The following is a 21456-nucleotide window of genomic DNA, read 5'->3' on the forward strand; positions in this document are numbered from 1 at the left end:
CAAAGTTTGTAAGCTGCAAGATTCGCGCTAAACTATTGGGTGGGAAGCCGGTCCAAAAAGTTTGCAATGGTTTTTGGGATGAGTTCACTCGTTCATAAATTAATGTTCGCTGTGAAATCAGACGGCCCAGCATCCTAATCAACATAAACCCAAATAAACAGGCCTGTTTATTTTGGGTTTTATATTCAAAATAAACGTCAAGCACGAGCAAGATGGATTTCCCGAACCAATGAGGGAAGGTATGATGGGTGGGAAATGAGCCCGGAGAAATGTGAACTCTTAATAGTCTGAGTCAGAAGCCAACTCAGTCGACCGGAACAGATATTCTCACAGAGCGTTCCACCACTAATAGCTGACGGATGGCTTTGGCATTTCTAACAAATTACATTCAAATGTATTCATTTTTTGGATTTGGTTTCTTATTCTTTCATCTGCATTGACAGACAATAAGTGTGTGTGTGTGTGTGTGTGTGTGTGTGTGTGTGTGTGTGTGTGTGTGTGTGTGTGTCTGTGTGTGTGTGTGCGTGTGTGTGCATGATAATAGACTGCATTAGGACGTATGTTTGGCATAGACTTTGACAGGACGTGCAGCCCACAGCGTCTATTGGTTAACTGAAACATTTCCATGGGCATTATCTAATTTGACCAACATCCTGACAGCTGCACCTGTCAGCTTCTACTCAACCATCACCTTCCCTTCAAACAACGACATTCTTTATTTGTGATGCAAGTTGTTGTAAGACCAAAGCTCTGTTTTCAGTCCTCATGTGAGCGTGATGGAGACAGAGATGAGCTTCGTATTTGATTTCACACTTATAAATCTGTGCTACAGCTATACATAGAAGAGATAGAAGCCATTGAGATATAGCAGGCTAATAGCCCCCCCCCCCCCCCATCATTGAAATCATTCTGCTTTATAGTTAAACCCTGCAGCTCTACAGCAGCCAATAGCTGATGGAGTGAAGGAGTCCTACACAGACAGCCCCGCCCCCATGCTCCCAGCCCCGCCCCCATGCTGCCAGCCCCGCCCCCATGCTGCCAGCCCCGCCCCATGCTGACAGAGCTTCAGGTTCCCTCCAGCTCCCACGGCGGACAGAAAGCCGCTCCGCTTGAGGGCTTCAGTCCACTCCCACGTCACTCATTGAGCGGACATGATCAGTGATAACTCACTGATAACCTGGGTCGTTGATAACTTGGGTCCAATCGAGTCCCAATGCGGTGGAGATTGCAGCGTGAGTCCTAGTAATTGACCTGGAGCCTTCCAATAAAACAGGTGGAATCTTTTCACTGTAATTCTTATTGTAAGAACACCATCCACTCATAATGCATCGTCTCATTCCAAATGGGATGTTTTATTGTTTTACATGCATCTCATCATACATACATACTTAACGCCATTGTTAATGAATGAAAGTTCACTTTACATTGTATTACTTTTGTATTCATCTGTACATTTATCTACGGAGAAAAGGTAACTTTTGAGTCAAAATCTTAACACTTAAATACTTTTTTTACTTCCAATAAAACTTTCATTAGAAAATATAAAAGGCCTTCAAAATACACTTGCCATAGGGTGTGAAAACCTAGAAAAATAATTTAAGTTTAGAAAAATCAAACTATATTGCCACACCTCTTAAATCTAAAACTTAGAATGAAAAAATATAGATCTGTGTTGCTTGTTGACTTTCCCCTGACACAAATGTACCTTTTTGTAGTTTCTAAATTTATTTAGATAAAGATACAATTTTTACTTTATAAATCTAAGACAGGTTTTACTACATACATATGGTATGTATGGTATTCATGTGGTATTCGTGTGGTATTTGTTTGCTATTCAACGTGGTATTCATGAGGTCTTAATGTGGTCTCCCTGTGGTATTCGTTTGGTATTCACTTGGTATTCAGCGTGGTCCTGTGTCGTTATTTGTGATTACGATGTTTAACTCAGGTGTCCGGTTGATCTCCTAGCTCTGCTAGCGCGATGCTCTGCTAGCTCGAGGCTATGATAGCTCGATGCTCTGCTAGTTCGATGCTTCTTTCAGCTGGATGCTCTGCTAGCTGGAGTCTCTGCTAGCTCGAGGCTCTGCTAGCTGGAGGCTGGAGGCTCAGTGCCGGTCCTCGTGGACGACGGCATGGCGGAGGATCCGAAGGCGGGACATGACCTCGTCCCAGTCCAGGTACGCCCCCTCCAGGTGGCGCCGCTTCCCGCTGGAGCTGGTGTAGCTCTGACGCCCGTGGAGCAGCCGCCAGTTGTCAAAGGTCACGATGTCGCCTGAGACAACAACAACAACGTGTTGCAGGCGGATGTTTCACAAGATGGATGATCTGTCAAAACTTACTTTAAAGAGGGGCTTAAGTCTTCCTGCTAGTTACGCCTCCAGCTCTAAAGCATTCACAGTTGAGCATCACCTTGAGGAGGGCTGCCTGCTTGGGCATGTGGGACTTGATTCTTTCTCGCTACTCCCAATACCATCTATAAAGACTTTATGGTCATTGCAAAGTCAAGTTACTAAAGCGACAAAGTAAGTAAGTACTAACCAAAAGGGATTTGTTCCTAACTTCTAAACCATCTTCCTCCCCTACGTCAGTGTGATGCTGATTTTCTCATCATAAAGAGGTGCCCCCTGACCTGGCTCCATGCGGTATGACACCACGTTGGTTGGGCGGTTCATGATGTCCACATAGGCCTTCAGCGCTCTGTAGAACTCCTGGACCTGATCCAGGGGCAGGTCCAGCACAGAGTCTCTGGTGGCGTTGTTGTAGTTGATCCTGGAGACCTGACCCTCACAGTCCACGCTGCTCCCCACATCAGGACCAGGGATACAAAGGAAAGGTTAACAGCCAGTCGGAGCGCCAGGCAGTTCTCTACCTCTTCTATCGTATTACTTATAGCCCTGGGCGTATCACAGAGCTCGTGCTGTAGGGGCTAGAGAACATCAATAATCTGACCAGCAGATGGCAGTATTCCCCTTACAAAACCACAATTCCATCCCCCACACAGCCCTGTATTTACACCCAGTTATTGTATTTGTACAAAGGATTTTCTTTCCTACACAGATACAGTCGTGAATGTGGAGATCGCACGGCACTCACTCAATGATGTGGTTCTTGGAATGCACCCTGAAATCGCAGTAGTCCTCTCCCATGTCAGAGAAGTCCACCCTGAATGAGCTGAGGGTCCGGAAGGCCTGCGGGTCTTCTCTCCGCAGGACCTCGGCCATGTGGAAGCCGTCCACCACCTGGCTCTCCCCCCCCTGCTCCGCCTGCTGGATGCAGTGCAGGAACTGGACCTACGGGGGTCAGAAATGCAGACACTCCCCCATCAGACGGCGTTGTAGCAACGAGCTCCACACCTGTCCCCCATTGTTACAACGGAGATAAAAGGACCCTTCAAAGCTCCTGTGGAAAGAGGGAGACTCACTCCAGGCGGATGGTGCAGCGCAGGGTAGTCTGTGTGGAGGCTGAGGTCACCCGCTGTGTAGGCTACGTTGACCGCCATCGCCTTGTCCTCGACCTGCCAAGTTGGGCTGCACAGAGACAGGATGTTCATCTCCTCCGCTCCGCTAATCCATTAATTTCATCTCAACTCGCTGTTGATCAAAAGCAGGGAAGGGTGAGAGGCGAGGATGAAAGTGATGGAAGGGAGGAGGGGGGTTTGATGAGGGCTTACACACAAGGTTTGCATTCAACCAGAGAGTCTCCTAATGAGCCTTGGTTTGTTGTTGTTGTTGTTAACGTCTGTGTCTACATGCATGGCTTGAGCTGACCTGCTCCTGAATCCTCTCTTTCCTGGCTAAAGGGTTTTGCCGCTCTGCCCTCTCAAGCGTTATGAGCTCATCCACTGGCAGCGGAGAGCCTTTGTACTGCAGACCTGTTGTTCTGATCGAGTACACCGGGTGATTCCTCTGGCTTAAAGAGGAACATCAACCTTCCAACCTTCCTGGAAGGTTTAGGAAGGGGCGGCTGCTCTGCTCCTGCTCCGTCTGCAGGGGGAGCCGCCCAGCCCTGCCACCGTGAGGCCGGTCGATGGAGCACCTCTCACTGTTTCGTGCCTCACCCCCCTCCCTTTTTCATTTCATACTTTCTCCCGAACTTCTCCCGACAAATCTGGTTCCCGGGACCTACAGCAGCAGTGGAAATGTAATGTTGTCTTGATTTAGTAGGCACTGAAAATGGTCAAACACCTGCGTGTATTAGGATCAGGGAAAGGGAACGGGGGGGTGTCATCTTATCTCACTCTCATACCCGTAGAACGTCAGCCTCAGAAATCCAATTCGCTCGCTCAGTCGGGCCACCTGGCCTCTTTCCGACGGCGCCCCCCGCAGGTAGACCACGCCCACGCGCCGAAGCGCCAGCAGCCAGTCCAGGGCCGCCTTATCGTCCGTCAGGACCTCCTGGAAGCTGGCGCTGGGGATCAGGAGCTCCGAGTCCCAGTGGCTGCGCTCTGGAGAGAGAAGCTTGACATCGTCACATGACCCACACCACACCGCCAACATCCACAAACTCAATAAACAAGGGGTTGATTTAAGTTAGGAAAATATTGATTTACAAGGTTTACAGGAGTTTGTGGCCAAAACTATCCTTTATTTGGGATCCAGCTGTACAATTTGTAGAACTGGCAAATTCCACATGACTGAGCCCACTTCCTCCTTTGAGAGGGCCAGCGAGGCTCTGCGGTCTGCCTGGCGTCATCATCAGAACGACGTGAGGCTTGATGCCTCATGAAACACTTGATGACTGCATTGGACGTTTTAATGTGAACAATGCCATGGGCAGCTGACCGTGATAATTAAACAATTTGTTGCAACCACTCTGCTTCCATGGCAACAGCTGTTGCCACGTCGTTGCTACGATTAATTAAAACCTCGTCGCCTGACGCATTCGGGGTTCTGAGCACTCAAATAGACAAATAGAAGGTTGGTTGAGGAGAAGCACACACCATCACTCACACACATGTCTCACCGAAACAGAGAGCCATCAGTGGAAAGAAACCATCCCACTGCTTCCCCCCAGCTGGCTCAGCTCAATGTTCCACTCTCCTCCCTGAGACTCCAGCCTGAAGCCAGCGCTCAGCACTTCTTGGTTGGTTGGAGGATAGAGGAAGGTTACCGTGGCGACGTGTGGTTTTTGTGGCTCTCCATGTCGACCCTTACTCACTCCCCCCCCCCCCGACCCCCTCAGAGAAGCGGGTGTGTCCGCCGGAGGCGGCAGGCTGCCAGGAGAGGGTCTCCAGCTGGGGAGGATGATGCTCGACGAGCCGTCCGCACCGTTTATCATCGTCAGACGGGTTCCGGACCGGGACACCGGAGATCCTGCCGCTCGCTGACGTGGGGCTGATTTATGGCGCTCACTGGCTCATGCTGTGGAAAAGGGCGGCTGCACGACTGACGAGCTGCGCTCTGCGGACATGTTGTTGTTTCTTTGTGTTTTTCTGCGTGTGTGACTCCTCTGGCGTGAGGCCATCCCGGAGATGACAAGTGAACAAACCGAACGATGCAGCATCAACTCAGAGAGAAACTCTGGAGCTGTGCCACCGCCCTCCTCGGCGTCGTCTTGAGAAACAGAAACAGCCTCACACAGTTCAGGAGGGATATGACCTTTCCCTTGTTAGGCCTTGTAAAGAGGTAAGGGGAAAACCTTTTGGAGACGACCAAACAGGCCCGTAAAAACCCTTTGCTGCCTGGATACGAGCAGCACTAAACACAAAGGCTTAAGCATGGGGCAGAGGGGCAGCTGAAATGTAGCAAGTTCTCCTGTGAAACAGGGTGTGCGTCTCGGGGGGGGGGGCTCAGCACTCACTGGAGGCCCACAGGTCACATGACCCGTTGGCTGCTGCCCCGTATGAGCCTCTGGTCCATTTGCTGCACTTTAAACCAAATGGGAACAATAACACTCCGTAATGACCACTTGGTCAGGACTCAGGTCGGTGTCTTCATGGATATTTATTTCAAGACTTTACATACACGAAAAGAAATGTTGACTTTCGTTCAGACGGAACGGAAAACCCTTTCCTACCATTAATCATCTCAGAACACGGACGCGTGTGTGTGTGTTTCCATCGACGCGGGCCCAAGTATGTCAAACTGGGAAGCAGCATTATTTGTGACATGCACAGAAGTAGTCATGGACTAAACTGAAGACATGAGGCCGAGTCAGACCTTTTCTCTCGCTTAGTGAATGAATCAAGAGGTTAAGGGAATGATTGGAGAGCGGAATGGTGTGTGCAGAACGGGGGCAATCAGCGGTGATTGGAGTGGACGCGGCCAAGCCCAGTGGGGGGCGGTCTGAGCCGGGAGGCCGCTGACGGCGAGCCGAGGGCCAGACGGGCGGAATGTTCTGCTCGCAGTGGCGTGTAATGCGCGACACCTTCTCACTCACCCAGGAATGTGAATTCACGCCACTGGTTTTCCCAGCGTGGCCTTTTGCTGCCGCAGAGCCAATCAAAGATTAGTCTCACCCGCTCTGCCCAGCATGCAGCTGGGGGGGGAAGAACTTTACGTCTTCTTCCTGGCGAGCGTGCGCGTGTGTCGGGAAACAGAAGAGAGGTGAGCAATGCGGAGGCCGTATCGTGTTCCTCCACACTTGCCGTTTCCACACCAGAAGGAGGAAGGCTTTCCAGTAAGGCAGGATGACATCTTGTCGTTGAAGGAGACGTGTATTTGACAGGTGACAGGATGGTTTATGGGCCTCATCTGCCGTCCCGCTTGGCGCTCCGGCTCGGTTCTGCTAAGATTCATTTTTCAGACGGGGGGATACGCGGGCCCCTGGCATCCTGGCTCTCCGTCCCCTGGGATGGTTTCAGATAGAGGCCCGAGCTGCGCTGACACTGCGCCGGTCCCTCTGGAAACAGGGTTATCCAGAGAGCTGTTTGAGTTAGTGGAGTTTTAATCACAGAGCTGCCTTCAAGAGGCTATCTGTGGAATGTCTTCTGACGGGCTGAACACCAGAAGGCAGTGGGGATTCAGAGGGGGATATTAGCTTAAGTTACTGAAAAGGGACAAATTATTGGGATTCTAACGTATTGCTGTGCTCACTCATCTTGGAGGGGGACCATTTATAAGCAACATTACTTAAGTAGCCCATGGTGAGTTGTGTTTGTCTCACAAGGCTCGGTATAATAAGCCTCTGTCTCAGGGTAAGCTAGGAACAAGCTAACCTACCCCACCCTCTGGTCAAAACAAAAGTTCCCTTATTTCTGAGACACTAATGATTGGGCAATTAATCACCGCCACCAGTTTACACAAGAGCAAGTAAACCTCTTGTTAGTTCAGTGTCCGTAGAAGATTTAAATGTGGAGTATTCCATGTCTTCCAATCGGTATCTACTGAACATCGAATGATGTTGGAAGGAGACATCCAAGGTTTAACCGTTTCCAATTCTTCATCCTTCTGCCAGATCCCGGGTCAGGGGTTAGCCGTACTTTCTAGTTTGTCTTTGCTTGGAGGCCTTTGAACCAGTGGATGACTGGTGCTGTGATTAAGAGTTGAGCAGCTCTGACGTCAGTAGAATCCAAGGTGTGGGTCTCAAGGTGCCCGCAGTGATCACGTGTCAGGGAATCAAATTGTGTTCAGAGTAATCAGAGCAAGAAGTGATGTGAGGCTGGGGGAAGGAATGTTTTTCCATTGATGTAACACCACAGTTATGTTTCCAGAAGCCCTGGAGTGCACAGTGATGACATAGTGCCACAAAAGCCCATAGATCGAGGGAGAGGGAGGGGGCTGAATCCACAACAGATGGGGAGAGGCAAACAAGAGCCAGACAGGAAATTGCCAAATCAGTTGCTACTTGTTTGATCTGGAACCAATCCGTTAATTGGAGCTGTGTAAACTAATCATAACAATCAAGTAACCGATGACTGTTAAACATATATGTACCACCGGAGCTGCCAAGTTTTAAAGTATGTTTAGAGCCGTCAGCAAGAGATAGTAATATATCCAACGCAATGGAACCATTGTCCTCCCAAGAAACGTTGTTGGCGTAGTATTGCGGTATTTTCAGTAAGAATAATGAATTTATAATGAATTAATTAATTATTACATCATAACATAAAATAAATGTAATGTTCAATATAGAGTGAGGGATATTTTATTAGCACAATAATAATTATTATTATCTGTTCCAGCAACTAAAAACAATAAATTCCATAAAACACAATACCAGTGCCAGTTGCTCCTGCACGATGCAGAGCGTACGATTGCATAGGGCACAAAGGCATTTCCCCTCCAGAGATCCAATCTATTATTATAGAAGCTTCATATCTGGCTGCTCAGATCTGTCTAAATTACATTCACAAACACACACCAGGACGGGATCATGAAATGGAAGCACGTAGATGATGACCTGGTTTGAGTATCAAAGAGGTCAGATACGGGAAGAAATGGAAAAGGCTGTCCGATTTTATGGGTGATAGGGGAAGAATCCATCCAGATAAGGAAGCCAACAAGCAGAGCCAACGGAGCTGCCCTTCCATGTGCCGGGTGCTAAGGTTCGAAGTTCACATGTACAGTCAGCGTAATCGATAGGGGAAACTCCATAGGTCACAACTCCATATAGACAGATTGGGAGGTTTACCCAAGCTGAAGTTTAAATTCTTGAGAGCTAAACAAACTAACTGTGAATAAAATGTTTCCTCACTTGGCCTCATTTTGGCTGGAAGATTTACTTAAATACTTTGGATGAAAGAGGAAAAAGATTTTGATTCCAGAGAACTTCTGTGTACTAGGAATGCAACACAGGGCCAGATTTCACTTGGTTATAGTTCTCTGAACTTTAGAAGGTAATACATAATAGTTTTCTTTGAAAATATAATGATACACTTTGCAGCAGATAACAACTATTGGAACAAAATGGAATTGTAATCAGGGAAACCCCTTCTACTTTGCAACCCGTGCAAATATAATCAGTCCAGTGACTAAAAGGGGATGAAATATTGTTGCTCCCACTTTTAGACATCCTTGAATAATCAATACTCCAATAAGCTGTTTTATCATAAAAAGAATCTGCTACTGTAAAATGTTTTCTGATGTCCCTCCAAAGAGAGAACTCGGACTAAAAGTAGTTTATTTAAAAAAACATTCAAGCTGCAAAATAAAATCATTCAAACCGTAATCATTGAACACTAAACTACCTTCAGATGCATAGTACAAATTGATGGCTGCAATTAGAATTAGCTATTAGCATCAGACCAACACAAGGGTTAATAAATAACCACTGCAGGTGTAGATCAGTGCTGTTCAGCGATCCCAGAAGACAACGACACCTGGAGGCGTAATAACACAGATTCCAGCCCTCCAGCTCTCCCTCCTGCCAACAGCTGGAGGCTGGGGGACGCCTGTGGGACAACTGTCTGTCCAGACAGCCTGTCTGGACAGACTGCCGCCTGGCAACCGGGTCCCAGGAGAGACAGATGACAACCTCTGAAGACGAGGCCGTTTGACGAGTGGAGGAAGATGAAAGAATCCTCTTTAGTCTAATTTTGTAATAAAATAGAAGAAGGACGTTGTTGACAGGAAACATCTTCCATTGAATCAAAAAACGCATAGAACAACAACGCATACTTGAAACCAAGTCATGTTGTGATGGGCTGAACCATAAGCCATGAAGAAGCTACAACAACGAGGGTCGGACACAACTCAAGCAACAGTTGATCAGCGTCTGCAGACGGAGCCGTCGCTACTGGCAACAGGCTCTGTTTGGGCTTCAGAATGCTCTCTGTGGTCAAGAGCAATTTTAAAGTTGGCAGGAACACAGGACTCAGTCTCAGGACCGTACCCATGAATCATTATTCCACATGGCAGGACGGGGGTCCGCGTTACACAGACTCAGCAGAGCCTCAAACCTCCCATCTTGATTCATTCCCCATGCAGACGTCAGGGTTCTGGGTTACTTACTGCAACAGATTACTGGGTCTCAAGGACATATTATTAAGGCGAGCTAACAAAGAAACTAACTAAACAAGCCTCAAATAAATGTGTCAGTCATGGGTTCTTTACCTTTACATTCAGAGTAGTGTGTGCGCGTGTGCGTGCGTTTAATTATTGACTACTTATACCACTACCTAGTATTTTGCCCTCTTAATTACATCCCTCCACAGTGCTGGGGGCCGATTCCGAAACATGGTTGAGGAAAATAACTCAATAACTCAGACTAGAGTTCTATTCATGATAGTGAGAGTGAAGCGCCCTTGAAAAAACTAAAGAAAACAACCAACCCCAGAGCTCCCATTAGCTCAGTGACCTCCCAGTGCCCTGAGTGGACTCTACTTCCACTGTGGAGAGGTTTTACAGACACACAATGACCTGTAAAATACACCAGGTACACCACATGACAGGAGAGAGGGATAGGAAGAGAGAGAGAGAGAAACAGACAGACAGGCACACCATATGACAGGAGAGAGGGAGACAGACACACAGACAGAGAGAGAGACAGATACAGTCAGAGAATCCAAAAATGTATGCGATTTTTGTACACATCAGTGGAACTTTTGTTAGGACTGATATTAAATAGTATGTAATTTAACCCAGAGATTGTGTATCTCTGTGTGTGTGTGTGTTTGTGTGTATGTATAAGTGTGTAAGTGTGTGTGTGTGTGTGTGTGCTCGATTGGGATGCAGACAGTTTAAGCTCTGCTCTTATTTCAAGACTCTCCTGGCTCTGAACAGGCAGTGGTTGGAAAACAAAACAGCTTTACACACACAGAGTAGACACACACACACAGTGTGTGTGTATGTGTGTGTGTACGTGTGTGAGCCTTGTGCACGCAGAGTCTGTCAGATTGTCTGTTTGCCTGTTTGCGTAATTTGATGGGGGAGGAAGAGGAGATGACGGGGAGAGGCTGTTTCCATCTGCAACACGGGAGAGGGTTTTTCTTAGCCTTTTACACACACACACACACACACACACACACACACACATTCACACACACTCAACCCCGTCTGGAAGGAAGTCAAAGCAGGAGCCGTGCAGCCCTGCGGTCCTGCAGGACCACGAGGACAGTCTGCAGCCATCCCCCGTTCTATTAGCAGCCCGCCTCCTCCAGCACTCAACTCCCCGTGCCGCGGCGGCGGGGTTCGTAAAGGCCATTGGGCCGGGGGCTGTCTTGTAAATGTCTCGTAAAGGGCTGCCTTTTCCCCTGTGTCGGCGCTGGAACCTCAACGACCCAGACATCTCATCTCAATCAACCCCAGACATTGCTGGACAAGGCACTCGTACGTTCTACTCTACTGTCATGAAAGGTAACGCCATTGGGACAATAGAAGTCAGCCTCATCTAAATGGGAACAATGTACAGATATAAGCGCTCTGAATGCTTCTAAATTGTGTCTCACCGTTGATGAAGAGCTCTTCTTGCATTGCCTGCCTGGCAGCCGGAGAGAAGCAGCGTCTCCGCAGCCACTGCAGCTCAAAGCGACTGACGTGGTGGTCTGGCCACACGATGGACACCTGTGGAACAGGGACACTACAGTCAGACAGACGTGGTACACGATGGACACCTGTGGAACAGGGACACTACAGTCAGACTGACGTGGTACACGATGGACACCTGTGGAACAGGGACACTACAGTCAGACAGACGTGGTACACGATGGACACCTGTGGAACAGGGACACTACAGTCAGACTGACTAATTATCAATCACATGGTGTCTAACTATTGGTTTTGATTCATTGGTTTATAAGACACATCCAAAGTGACATCGTAGTGTGTTTAGGGAGCATAACATTTATATTTGAGTTCATCACTTTAGCTCTTTTGGGTTTCAACCTCAGCGAAAGACAGTTGAACCTCCCCTTGAACATCTGTTTTTTTTTCTTTCCTTAAAGAACTGCAACAATTTTCTAGATGTAGTTCAGTGTAGTCTAGGTGTCGTCTAGGAGTAGTCTAGGTGTAGGCTTAGTAGTCTTTAGCAGTTTGCAATCATCAGCATTTATGAGCCCATTAGCAGAGCGACCGCGTGCAATAAACAAAGCATATGAAGTGAAAGGTGCTTGCTATCAAGTGTTCAACCTTTGATCCACTTCCCTGAGCACTTTATAAGTCAGTTAATATGCCACTGCTGTAGCAATTAAGGGATTATGTTTACACAAGCAATAAAAGCTCCTGGCAAGGTTCAACATTGCCAGCGTCATTTATTGAAACCGACCAAACCAAACTAGTCACAGGGAATAATAAAGCAGCAGTAGTAGATTCATAGGAGTGTAAACAGAAGAAAAATGTACATATTTAATTTCTGCAGCAAGGGGTGTCTTTAATAAAACAACAAAATACGTAGTTTGATGACGCGGTGAAGTAGCTTCGTGAAGTTAACCACCATGCCAGTTCAAATCAAACTGACGTGGCTCAGTCAGGAATCATGTTGACGGACTAATGTGATCACGTTTGATTGACAGCCCAGCGCTGTCATCCGAGATCAAAACACTCAACAACTTTATGAGTCTGTAGAACGTTGCTTTATGACGTCGGGGTTGGGGGAGGGAGCTAGAATGTTTGTCTATTTTTCTGCTTAAAAAAAATATTTTACGGCGTCACGGTGTTACCGTACATCACCCAGTATAGGCGCCAGCGCATTAGACTACCGTACATGACACGCCTTATTGCTATGTGCCAATGAATGATCCGACTCAAAAAGATTTGTTCATTTGAATGAACGACATCCGAATGTCCGAGTCCGGATAAAGATCTAAACTTCGCATCACTACAAAAACGGGCCAGAAAATCCAAACCATAAAAAGTCAAAGTGAGGGACCAGGGACAGGCCTGAGCAGTCGAGACCAGAAGTAATCAAATGCCATGACGGACAGACGGCGCTCGGACAGGCAGGCAGTAGATTGGATCGCATTCAGTCTTGATTGCTCAGGCTTGTCCTAACAAATGTTTATGCCTTGAATTTTCATGTCTGTATTTTGACCGCTTAAATATGAATATCTGCAACTTGAAATTGTATATCTGAATTAGTGAACATTGAAAAAAAAAAAAACTTAAAGTGTTTTTTTTTGTATGGTTTCACATTGAATTCATAACATCTGTATGTTATGAATTCAATGTGGTATACATTTCCATTTGCAAAATGCAATGGCAAAGTGGTTTGCTTCCACACAAGCAAGGGCGTCAGTTTGTTTTTAGAAGTGGTGGGGACAATAACCATAAGCTTGAGTGTGGTTTGAAAAGTGGTGGGTACCCTTATGTAAGCTATTCATCCATTCAACGCTGCATTAAAATATGCTCTGCAGTGTATTGTCAGGTGTTGAAAAACCAGTTTGTGTTTTGGCTTGTTTTGCAAAACGACGTTGGAAACACCAGGGTATTGGCGCTCGGGATTTCGGATATGTAATACTAATACACACAGGACAAAGAAAAGTGTTGGCAATTTAACACTTATCTTGACATCAACAAAGTTTACCAGACAATCAATTGCAGACTGTAAAGACCTGCTGTTGTGCATGCTGTGACTTGTGAGGATGTCTTCGTGCGCGCCTATCGCATGATTTAGACTCGACGATTTCGGTTGAGTATGTGGGGAGATTTTTTTTTTTTTTTTTCGGTCGCAAAAGTGGGGGGGACAAAATTCGTATTTTAGAAAGTGGGGGGGACATGTCCCCCCCGTCCCCCCCGTAATCGACGCCTATGCACACAAGCACTCGTTGTGATTAAGACATAGAGTTTCTGGTATTTCTGGAATCCCTCATACTGATTTTTAGAACTGATTCTGTTAAGAATTCAGGCCGTCTGCTCTATGAGGGAAAGGCCAGCAGCTCTATAATTAAATAGGATTTGACCTATTTTGAATGATAAAATGTATGGGGAAAAACATCAATCGTGGATGGCATCATTCTCTCAGAACAAAGAAAAATGCAAACATTGTTTGGTTTTTCAGATATTTGATCGAGGACATGTTACATATTAGACCTTTCATAAGTAAGCAGAATGTCAACAAAAACACAATAAAAAAATATCCCATTATCTATATCACTGCCAACACAATCACAATTGATTGTGACCGATTATATTGTTTAATGATGCACCGTATTCTTATGGCACCCAATAGAGCGCACAAAACGCAGGAATCAATGCAGGGCAAAGAACAATGACACACTATTGGTGCCCTCCCATCAGTGGAGGTGTATGGAGACAGAGAGGCAGCACGGCCCGGCCTGACCTCCACTGCTTTGGGCTGTGCTGGAGAAGGTGTTGTTCTTTGTTACGTTTAGGCCGTTTAGGCGGGTTCCTCGCCTCGAGCCCAGATATGAGTTAAATCCAGGCTCCTGGAAATGGTTTTTAATATGCAACCATACAGGAACACAAGGAAGCAGGCCCAGAAGGGGGTCACCTTACATAACCAGGTAATAGGTGAACAGAACCAGCAATGGACACAAGTGGCCTGAATCAAAGCAGCTAACCAGGAGGTAAGCAGTACCGTGATGTTTGGGAAAGGTTGGCATCCATTGTGAAGCGGTCCTGAGGCCTAACCCTAACCCAGGTGGACCAGGTTATTGACAAGGAGGGTGGGGGAGTACTAGGGCTGCTAGATTATGGGAAAAATCATAATCACGATTATTTTGGTCAATATTTAAATCACGATTGTTCAAACGATTATTTTTGAGTTTGAAAACATGTTGTATTTATTCAGCATGTCTCCGATTTCTTTTTGCAACTGAGAACTTTGAAATTTCGCCTTAAAATACACAAAGTGGTCAAAAAGAAAATGTTCCAATCCAAAATGATAAACAGATATGTATCCAGCTATTCTGCCCTTTCTATAAAACATAAAAAAAAAAAAAAAACTGAATTATGTTAATTTTGTGATCGTTTGACGCTAAAATAAAAATCGCGATCAAAATTGGAGGAATCGCCCGGGCCTAGGGAGCACCGCAGCCTACCTGGTTGTCCGCCCCGAGCTGCACCTCCTGGAGGCCGGTGTGGACGTCCAGCTGGGAGAACAGCAGGCTGCGGGCCTGGGCCGACTGCAGGGTGCAGGCCGGACACTGGCAGTTGTCTCTGAGCCAGGTGTAGGGGTAGAGGCTCCGCCCTCCGTCTCCCCACACCACCTCCAGCAGCCTGTCCTCGTCCCGGGCGCCCAGCGCCGACACCTGGCAGCCGGCCCCGGGGAGGGGGGCGGCCCTCGCCGTCTGGTGCCCGCGGGACGGCGGCGCGGTCGGGCGCAGCCCGGTCCGGGCGGGCCACTGCCCCGGCCTTCTGCGGCAGCTCAGTGAGCCAAGGGGCCGGGCCCCCAGGGGCCGGGCGGGAGGGGCCCCCAGGGGCCGGGCGGGAGGGGCCCCCAGGGGCCCCCGTCGTGACAGGCCGTACCGGGCCAGTCTGCTCAGGGACATTGTGGCTCCGCTGGAGGTAGGCAGGGGGGGAGAGGAGTCCTTAGATCAGTGAACAGACGTTGGCTCTACAGCCCGGCCGACCGCCAGTGATTTGAGTTGTGTGCGGATGCACCTGTGGCGGGAATGCTCTTAACAGGTCATTCTCAGCTCAAGGAAGTCCTTCTGACGGCTTAGAGAATTAAGAGGTTAGGTAAACGAGTTGGGGAAACCACAATGTGGAAACAGATTAGGTGTATTTTACGAGTCCTAGTGAAATGCTTTGACTATTGAATTGGATCTGAAATAATAATAGCCTATTAGGAACCTCCCTCACCTTAGTTTTCTCTCTGCAGCCCTTTGTTAGTTATAAGCATACAGTACAAAAGAGACATCAGATAACCTTACCTTTCAAATGTATGTGGTTGGCCTATCTGAGGTCTTCTCAAGCAGTCAGCGACATCAAACATCGGCGGTTACCTACATATATAGGCAGTCCAGACCTCCGCGAGCCCACAGCGGGGTGGGACCACCTCAGCTGGCTGCTCTGATTGGCTGCTTCCAGGATGCACCTGATCCTTTATCTTCTTACTTTTTTGTATCTTTATTCCTGATAAATTGTAGCTTTACTAACGATAACAAGCTACCGTGACGACTCATTGAGCGGTTTCTTTCTTATCTCTTTCCGCACAGACTATGTTCAACAACTACAACGGAATGAAAGTCACTGCAGCGCTCTAACATGTGGACACGTCGTGGACATTTCTGTGCGCTTTAGAGGGACTAGTGATATTCTTGAGGGCATTGGTTCGCCTCAGACGAACTAGTGTTGTTAGTGAGGACTGACGTACTGGTCTGCAGCCAGAACCACTTCCGCTCTGGACGAGTTACAGATTTACACTTATACATTTTAAAATAAACGTAAGCATCGTTAAAGAGCCTTTCAGAGACTTCTTACCTTTAATATTCTGTCCTCCCGATAATATGACGCCGATCCGGAGCGACCGACGGGAAGTAGGTGAAAGGTTGTGGGGGCGATACGCGCCGTGACTCCACGTAGTGACAGACAGTAGACTGTAACCTCTGATCTACTGCAGCTGGACGACGACGTCACTACGACCTGACGGGCCAGCCTCTATATTATATCTATAGAACTACATATATGATATTATAACTCTATAGAACTACAGAACCCTATTATTACTCTATATATGCTATTATAACTCTATATATATGTTATATATGTATATATATATCCTATTATAACTCTATATAACCCTATATATACAATTATTACTCCACATAACTCTATTATAACTCTATATATGCTATTATAACTAACTCTGTATAACTATATATGCTATTATGACTCAAGAACTACTATAAATCTATATATTATATTTTAACTCTATATATATACTATACGATGTATGGTCGAGTGTGTGTGTTGGTGTGTGCACATACAGGTATGTCCATACATTGTTCTTAGGATTAAGTCTACATAATTTAATCGAATAGGCCTACCGTGGGCTTAATATTGTATTGATAGTTCTCTAAAAGTTACCTTTGCCAAAATAGAACCATAGGCCTGTTGCCAAAAACTATTCTGGGTGGTGTTTGTATCCGCGGTGGATGTAATGGTAACCAAAGTCAGGTTATATAAAGCTACACGGTACAGGAACTTCTCTTTAGAAGTCTCTAGTTCTATCTATCTATAGAGAGACCCTGTGTGTGTGTGTGTGTGTGTGTGTGTGTGTGTGTGTGTGTGTGTGTGTGTGTGTGTGTCTGTGTGTGTGTGTGTGTGTGTGTGTGTGTGTGTGTGTGTGTGTGTGTGTGTGTTGCCCCTCAAAATAGCCAGTTGATGGCTAAGCCTGAACCCTCTGAGAACACAGAGAGGCGCGTTCTACCACATCATGTGTTGCTATGCTATGTTCATATAGTCTTCTAATTGTTCTCCTGCAAGCAGATCCTGGACAGAGTTTATAAAACATCCTGATGCACACGACCATTTGAGTTTAAAACAGGGCTTTATTGAGGAGAACATATAGTGTTTATTAACGTGTTACCATACAAAACGTTTGACTCTGAAGTCCACAAGTGCTGCCTGCAGTCTTATCAGTCAAATATTATTATTTGAATATACTTTGACAATAATAGATAGGATGCTCTATTTTCAGACATATTACAGAAAATACAAACACAAATTATTGTCATCTAAAAAATAATAATTCGGCAGTCACAGTATTTATTAACTTTAATAATACATTATTAACAATAACACAGATTACATCATCTATTCAGATGTAGGCATTTAGCATTGAAACAGTCAAGAACTGTGCAAGGTCAGCCCACCATAATGTAAATAGTGTAAACATATAATCCTCTAACATCCATGTTTAGTGAAGTGTAAGTGACACCTGTCGTCGAGGGACAGTCAACGTCATCACTTCGATAGTTTACTGTCCGGGTGAAGGCCTCGTTTAAAACTGATGTATATGATCAGATATAATAATCAGATAATGTACAGTTCATCCCTGATGAGACACCTCCTCTCCTCGAGCTCCTCGTTCTTCTGCTGCTCCACAGAGCTCCTCTAGAACTTGAGGTTCTCGTTCTTCTGCTGCTCCACATCCTCTAGAACTTGAGGTACTGTTTCTTCTCCTGCTCCCCATTTCCTCTCGAACTTGAGGTTCTCGTTCTTCTCCTGCTCCACAGACATCCTCTAGAACTTGAGGTACTCGTTCTTCAGGCGGCTGAGCCGGGTTCCGTGGCTGCGGATGATGAGGGATAGTAGCTCGTGTTTGTCCTTCAGGCCCAGGGAGAGATCCAGTGTGTCTTTCAGGACGTCCCGGGTGTGGACCACCATGCCCAGGAAGTCGTCGTGGATGCGGTGCTCCGCCTTCAGCTCGTTCTCCTGGCTCTGCTTGAACTTCACCTCCAGCTCCACCAGAGACTTCTCCGAGTTGGTGAAGGCTTCGTTGATCTGCGCGGTTTCCCTCCTCAGGTACTTCCCGTAGCTGTCCTCGCCGTCCAGATCGTAGGAGATGCTCTTCCCGATGCCCTCCAGGACCCGGGCGGAGTCCTCGATCTGTCGCTTGATGATGGTGAAGTCGTCCCGGATGATCGAGTCGTGGTCCTCGTCCAGACCACACTTCCGCTCGTCGGTCATCTTGAAGAGCATCTGGCACTTCTCCGGGTCGTCGTTCTCCTCGTAGTCCCCGTCCGGGACGAAGTAGTGGTGGAAGGTCCCGTTGGACATCTCGGGGTGTAGCGGCCCGCGGTACGACGCCCGGCCGGCGGAGAGCATAAGGGCGCACAGGACCAGGAGGAGAACCGCCATGGAGCCTCTGAACCCAACACCGAACACCGAGCCCTGGGTTTAACGGAGTCCACAACCGAGAGACGACTGGACCTTCTGAACTTAACCCACCGGGGAAAACCAAACCATGTCGGAGAAGCTTCAGCGTCCTGGTGAGCTTGTGGTCCACAGGGTGTAGAACTAGTCCTCGTAGGGGTTGAACCAGCCCCGACCCAAAGCCCGTTACTCCTTATTGTGCGTAAAGCCACGACCGAGTTCGAAGTGGACTCAGCGCTGAACCTCCAACACAACATCTGGTCTGCGCAGAGCTGGTTTGTAGAGAACTGTTTGGGTTCGACCCCCTGGATCAGGTTACAGCCTCCGTCACTGAGGACTCCCCAGCTCAGAGGAACCACGGAGAGGCTCCCAGCAGTTAGAAGCGATCTGGTGTCAAATAGCATTACAATGTGGGACAGGCCTCTTTGTGTTAATGCGCTAATGCATCGGCCTACATTGTTTTATACAATGCATCACATTATCATATCAACTTGGAATCACTCGGCTTGAAATGAGCGACTACTATTTTTCTGTGTTGGTTTCATCCAGTCACGTGAAACTCATTCCTCACTATAGAACACATTCCCCCATAAGCCTATAAAATATCAAAGCATTTGTCTTTATGCTTTTTGTTGATTGTTTTCTGTTTTAATATTCCTATATCTACTCACGTGACTATTTATCATTGGCCTGCATTGCACTGACATTCTTTCAGTAAATAAGATCATTGTTTCTGACAATTAGGAAAGTGACATTTAGCCGAAGGAATCCATCCAAGAAATCCCACAAAACCATCTCAATCTCCCATTTCCTCTATTCAGGATGATAATGTTTTGGTCTTGTTCGAAAGTTATGAATAAGTGTTTCAACCTCGGTGAGTCGGTTAGGTGCAGTGCTGAGCAATCTCCATGGAATCACTGGTACTTGATACATGGAAACGTATGGCTGGGCTGATTCTGGGGGAATAGGGGGGGGGGGGGGGGGGAACTCACTTCAGCAGGATTTATTAATCTGAAGGACAAGGCTGCTCTGTTATTACTAGAGTACAGCGGTAATAAAGCTCTGGTCTCTTTCTGCTGGAAAATACAAGATGAAGTCATTGAAATGTGCTTTTGAGCGCCATAATGTTAGATAAGTTCAATCATTAGTTGCCAAACTTTAAGAAAACTTTAAGGACATGTTGTTTTCTCTTCTTTTAATATATTTTTTAAAACAATAAACTTAACCATAGATAACAATACAAGTTTAACTATGGAAAATCTGAAGTGGAAAATAAGTGTCGTTCAGAGCCAATGTTGCCATAACCCAAACTGTGCTGTTTGAACCTGGGTGTATAACAACACCTCTCAGGATTGGCTACATGAGGAGGTAAACCACTCTAATGCTAATAAACCTGTTGAACCTCATCATTAACCTCCTTTCATCTTTCAAATCACAAAATATGTTTGGATTCACATCAAAACCCAATTCCCAGCATAATCAGCATAATCATGGTGATTTTTCTGAAGTGAATCATTTAATGCAAAGGTTTTATATCAAAGTTCCCTGGTAGAGTGGTGGGGTGTTGGCTTATAGAAACACCACTGTGTACTGGGTTTCAGAGAACCCCTTTACAAAGTGGACCCTTCTAGAGATAAGCTCTACATCTTAAGGGAGAGGTTGTGAAAAGCTTGGTAAAAGTTAAGTTAATCCTGTGTCAACACATTTGAGAAGTCAGTGGTATAAAACTTCATAATACGGCCAAGTAATGACATCTGAAGGACTGCCCCAGTTATTACTACAAAACACAGCTGCAAGCAGCTGTAATTGTGAAACTCTTTAAAGAATGCTCCAAGTTACGATAATGGCTTCTATTCTTCTCGGCCCCTGTCTGGTCCGGTGTACCGATGCCCTCACCGCAGATGAAGCCAATTGTTCAGTATTTTTATTTAGGGATGTTTTTTTTAACGGGGCTAGGATAAAAGATTGGCTCGGGATTGCTATGGGGTAATGAGTCGTGAAAAGAAAGTTGAACGAGTGGGTTTCTGCTCTTCAAAGAAGCAGGAAAGAGAGTTCCCTGAGCAGTCCTCTGAAGGCAACAGTGGAGCATTTAAGTATGGAAAGCCAACAGAACCATAATTCAATTCTCTTTCCTCATTGCCTTCATGAATGCTGTTATGACACCACCTGCTTTGTATATTTATTTGTATACAGGGGTTAGGGTTAGGGTTAAGCTCTACTGAGCCTTTTTAAGCTTCCTTAACTGCATATGCCTATGCATTATTTGTTATAGTTGGCAAAAATGATAAAAAAGATTTTAAAAAGATTGATTTGAATTGTGCAAATTCCTTTGCTGTTGGCTGTGTTTAATTTATGCCTTGCTCATGGCAACTGGCTTGTTAAGTGCTCATGGTTTTGAAAACATTAAATTTAAATGATATGTGAATCACTGGCCTTCTGTGCTTGGTCAATCGATTCTCCACTCCCACAGCAACCTGTGTAAACCCTCTCGTAAACTGTTTATGATGGTGGAATAAAGGGTTGGTAGATGCAGGATGGAGGGAAATCCTGTCAGGTTTCTCCATTTGTCAACAATGTTTGATCCAAGATTTAAAGGTAATTGTATCAAGTTTCTCCCTTTCAGCATGGACAGATCCTATATGATACATACTTAGATTCAGCCAGTGGCCAGGTCCCCCCTTCACCTTCACCTTGTTCCTGTCTGATCCCTCCTGACTTGTTTAACGCACCTTTCGGAGGTTGAAGGTATGACAAGGTGACGTAAACCTGGAGACTTTGCCCCTCTACTTGGATACTTTCA

General features: G+C 46.4%; 2 protein-coding genes across 3 annotated transcripts; both read right to left on the minus strand.

Moving 5' to 3' along the window:
• Positions 1-1333: 1333 nt before the first annotated feature.
• Positions 1334-16370, minus strand: bbox1 (butyrobetaine (gamma), 2-oxoglutarate dioxygenase (gamma-butyrobetaine hydroxylase) 1). Of its 2 annotated transcripts, none has more exons than XM_079736156.1 (8): positions 16260-16370; positions 14876-15335; positions 11327-11441; positions 4246-4444; positions 3422-3527; positions 3094-3290; positions 2630-2796; positions 1334-2272 (listed from the first exon to the last, which is right to left on the minus strand). In XM_079736156.1, exons 2-8 carry the CDS (start codon positions 15323-15325, stop codon positions 2106-2108), a joined length of 1401 nt encoding a protein of 466 aa, XP_079592282.1. In that variant the 5' UTR covers positions 15326-15335; positions 16260-16370; the 3' UTR covers positions 1334-2105. The 2 variants fall into 2 exon arrangements, with proteins under 2 accessions (XP_079592282.1, XP_079592281.1); XM_079736155.1 differs by lacking the exon at positions 16260-16370 and adding an exon at positions 15710-16252.
• A 961-nt stretch (positions 16371-17331) lies between these two features.
• On the minus strand, positions 17332-19075 carry fibinb (fin bud initiation factor b). The gene has a single exon (XM_079737082.1). It carries the CDS (start codon positions 18639-18641, stop codon positions 18024-18026), a length of 618 nt encoding a protein of 205 aa, XP_079593208.1. The 5' UTR covers positions 18642-19075; the 3' UTR covers positions 17332-18023.
• Between the last annotated feature and the right edge of the window lie 2381 nt (positions 19076-21456).

The sequence above is a fragment of the Pollachius pollachius genome (genome assembly GCF_949987615.1).
Source record: "Pollachius pollachius genome assembly, chromosome: 5".
Taxonomy (NCBI): Eukaryota; Metazoa; Chordata; class Actinopteri; order Gadiformes; family Gadidae; genus Pollachius; species Pollachius pollachius.

Excerpts from the sequence above, each read along its gene's own strand:
- bbox1 (XM_079736155.1), bottom strand. The coding sequence starts at position 15,771 with ATGTTTGATGTCGCTGACTGCTTGAGAAGACCTCAGATAGGCCAACCA. Across the intron at positions 11,442-14,875 it reads AGCTCGGGGCGGACAACCAG|GTGTCCATCGTGTGGCCAGA; the intron begins GTAGGCTGCGGT and ends CCTGTTCCACAG. Across the intron at positions 2,797-3,093 it reads TCCAAGAACCACATCATTGA|CGTGGACTGTGAGGGTCAGG; the intron begins GTGAGTGCCGTG and ends TGTGGGGAGCAG.
- fibinb (XM_079737082.1), bottom strand. The coding sequence starts at position 18,641 with ATGGCGGTTCTCCTCCTGGTCCTGTGCGCCCTTATGCTCTCCGCCGGC.